The sequence below is a fragment of the Morone saxatilis genome, unplaced genomic scaffold (assembly GCF_004916995.1).
Source record: "Morone saxatilis isolate NCDOM2014 unplaced genomic scaffold, NCSU_SB_2.0 Contig4, whole genome shotgun sequence".
NCBI lineage: Eukaryota > Metazoa > Chordata > Actinopteri > Moronidae > Morone > Morone saxatilis.
The window spans coordinates 4,284,221-4,286,275 of NW_023339984.1; the positions used below are offsets into that span (position 1 = coordinate 4,284,221).

Consider the following 2,055-nt stretch of genomic DNA (forward strand, 5'->3'; position numbering starts at 1 on the left):
GTGAGTTTTTAGTCTTGATTTGAATCATCTACCTTTATGTTACTCCCCTCTCCCCTATCAACTTTGCACAGTGATGTACATGAGAATTAGGCGGTATTCTGGATACAGGAAGTGTCATGTTCATCCGATTATCTTCAGATGGTATAAAGTCATAATCTTAATTGGTATAATTCAATTCAACATTTTAAAACTAGATTTGTTTTGTTTTTCCCCCCTAAGTGCACATGTAAAATCTCTGTACCGGATCTTACTGAGCAGTGAACACATGCAGACTGATTGCTTAATGAATCTGTGTAAACAACAGAAATCATGTTTCGAACAAGGTACAGTCTTCAGATGAACACTCATTCTACTATTTTCATTTTCAAGGTTATTGATTCGGCAGTGCTCTATGGGAAACAACTTTGTACAAATGTGTGATTGCCCAATTCAACTAGACCACACAAACACAATTAGGAAATGTAGGTTTGTGTATTAGTAAGTTTAGAGGTTTAAACCATACCAAGGTGTCAAATATATGCATTATAAGTCAAACTAGCTAAGCTTTCACTCTCTTTACCTTTTGTTCATACTAAACTGATTTGTATGTATCCCTCTGTATGGTATAGATACATGGTATACCTGCATCAGGGGGCAGGTAGAAGTTAAAGATAGCGATGATGGTGATGAGAATGCAGGGGAGGATGATGTTGAGCACGTAGTACAGAGGCTTCCTCTCGATGATCAGGTAGCAGGTCATGTCCTCATATTGATCATCATTCATGTTCTTTCTGCACGCCTTGTGTTTGATGTGCCACTCGCCGCCCTCTGGAGAAACATTCAGAATTTGCAACACAAACAACAAATATGCATAAAAGAAGAGGTTTGAAACAAAAGTGCAAACAAGTAAAAACACTTCTGTGACTATGGTTCAGATATTCAGCAAAAGCAAGCATAAAGGGTCTCATGAGAGAAAATTAAAGCATGGAGAAGTCACTATATTGTGCAAAGGAATATATCCCCCCTAACAACTACTACAGTGTAATCTACTGTGCAGATGTTACTACCTTTAAAGAAACAGTATGTAGGAATAAACTAAATGAAATTCTTTTTCCAGGTGATTATACACTAATGCAAACATCTGGCAATAGATCTTCCCAAATGTTACACATTGGACCTTTAATATATTTTATTTAACCATCTAAAAGCAAACTGAAACTGGTTAAACATGGGATTATTGCAATCTAATGAATGTTTCATTTATTTATTCATTTAAAAAATTGTGTTCTGTCATCCATCTGTCCGTCCATTTGTCCATCCTCTCGTGTTCCCCATCAAATTCTCACCACTGTAAGCTTCGTCCAGTTGGATCTCCCTGATCTCGTTGCCCTTCAAGTCCAGCGCGTACTGCACGTCGATCTCGGTTGCGTCATACGTGTAGGAGCGGAACTGCATGGTGCAGTTCTGCCAGTCAAATGGGAAATAAGTTACCTAAACAGAGAAACAAACAGGGATGTTACAGGATTTAGAGAGGAGGAAATGAGTGGAAAACATAAAAACTGTTTAATGTGTTGATGCTCACCTTAACCCCACATGAGCTGCAGTAGAGTGCAGGGGGAGTCCAGGTTACTCTGCCATTACTGTAAGCCTGCACATGAACATGCAGGGCCACATCAAACACCCCGTCATTACTGCAAACAGAGATTCAGATACAATTAGAAACTTCTTTACTCACTTACTAGACCACACACCAGTCACCTCCCAGAAAACAATGTCTGAGGTTTGTTCAGAGTTTGCATGTTGTCCCTTCTGTTCTTCCTATATTACAAACACATATGTATGATTGCAGCCATAGAGTAATTTTATATAGAGTTTTTGAACTGCACAGGGTGTATTACTACCTTTCACTGAGTGCATGCTGGGACAGGCTCCAGTTAGCAAACAAAAAAACAGTTCAGTCAGCCAACTCACGTTTGGAATGTTTATTAAGCAGTACAGCATATTTAGATTTTTGGCGTCTAGGCTCCGACCTCATCACTCCCCGCAGATATGATGCGTAAATACCTTAACCCCCAG

The 2,055-nt window shown here is 39.2% G+C and overlaps 1 protein-coding gene across 2 annotated transcripts in view; it reads right to left on the minus strand.

Annotated features, from left to right (window-relative positions):
* Positions 1–2,055, minus strand: part of chrnb1 (cholinergic receptor, nicotinic, beta 1 (muscle)) — a 23,743-nt gene that overhangs the window by 11,493 nt on the left and 10,195 nt on the right. For both annotated transcript variants that reach the window (XM_035675314.1, XM_035675313.1), the window contains 3 exons: positions 1,562–1,670; positions 1,326–1,470; positions 622–807 (listed from right to left, as the gene is read on the minus strand). In XM_035675314.1, coding sequence (XP_035531207.1) covers positions 622–807; positions 1,326–1,470; positions 1,562–1,670 — 440 coding nt within the window. The remainder of the gene's footprint in view (positions 1–621; positions 808–1,325; positions 1,471–1,561; positions 1,671–2,055) is intronic.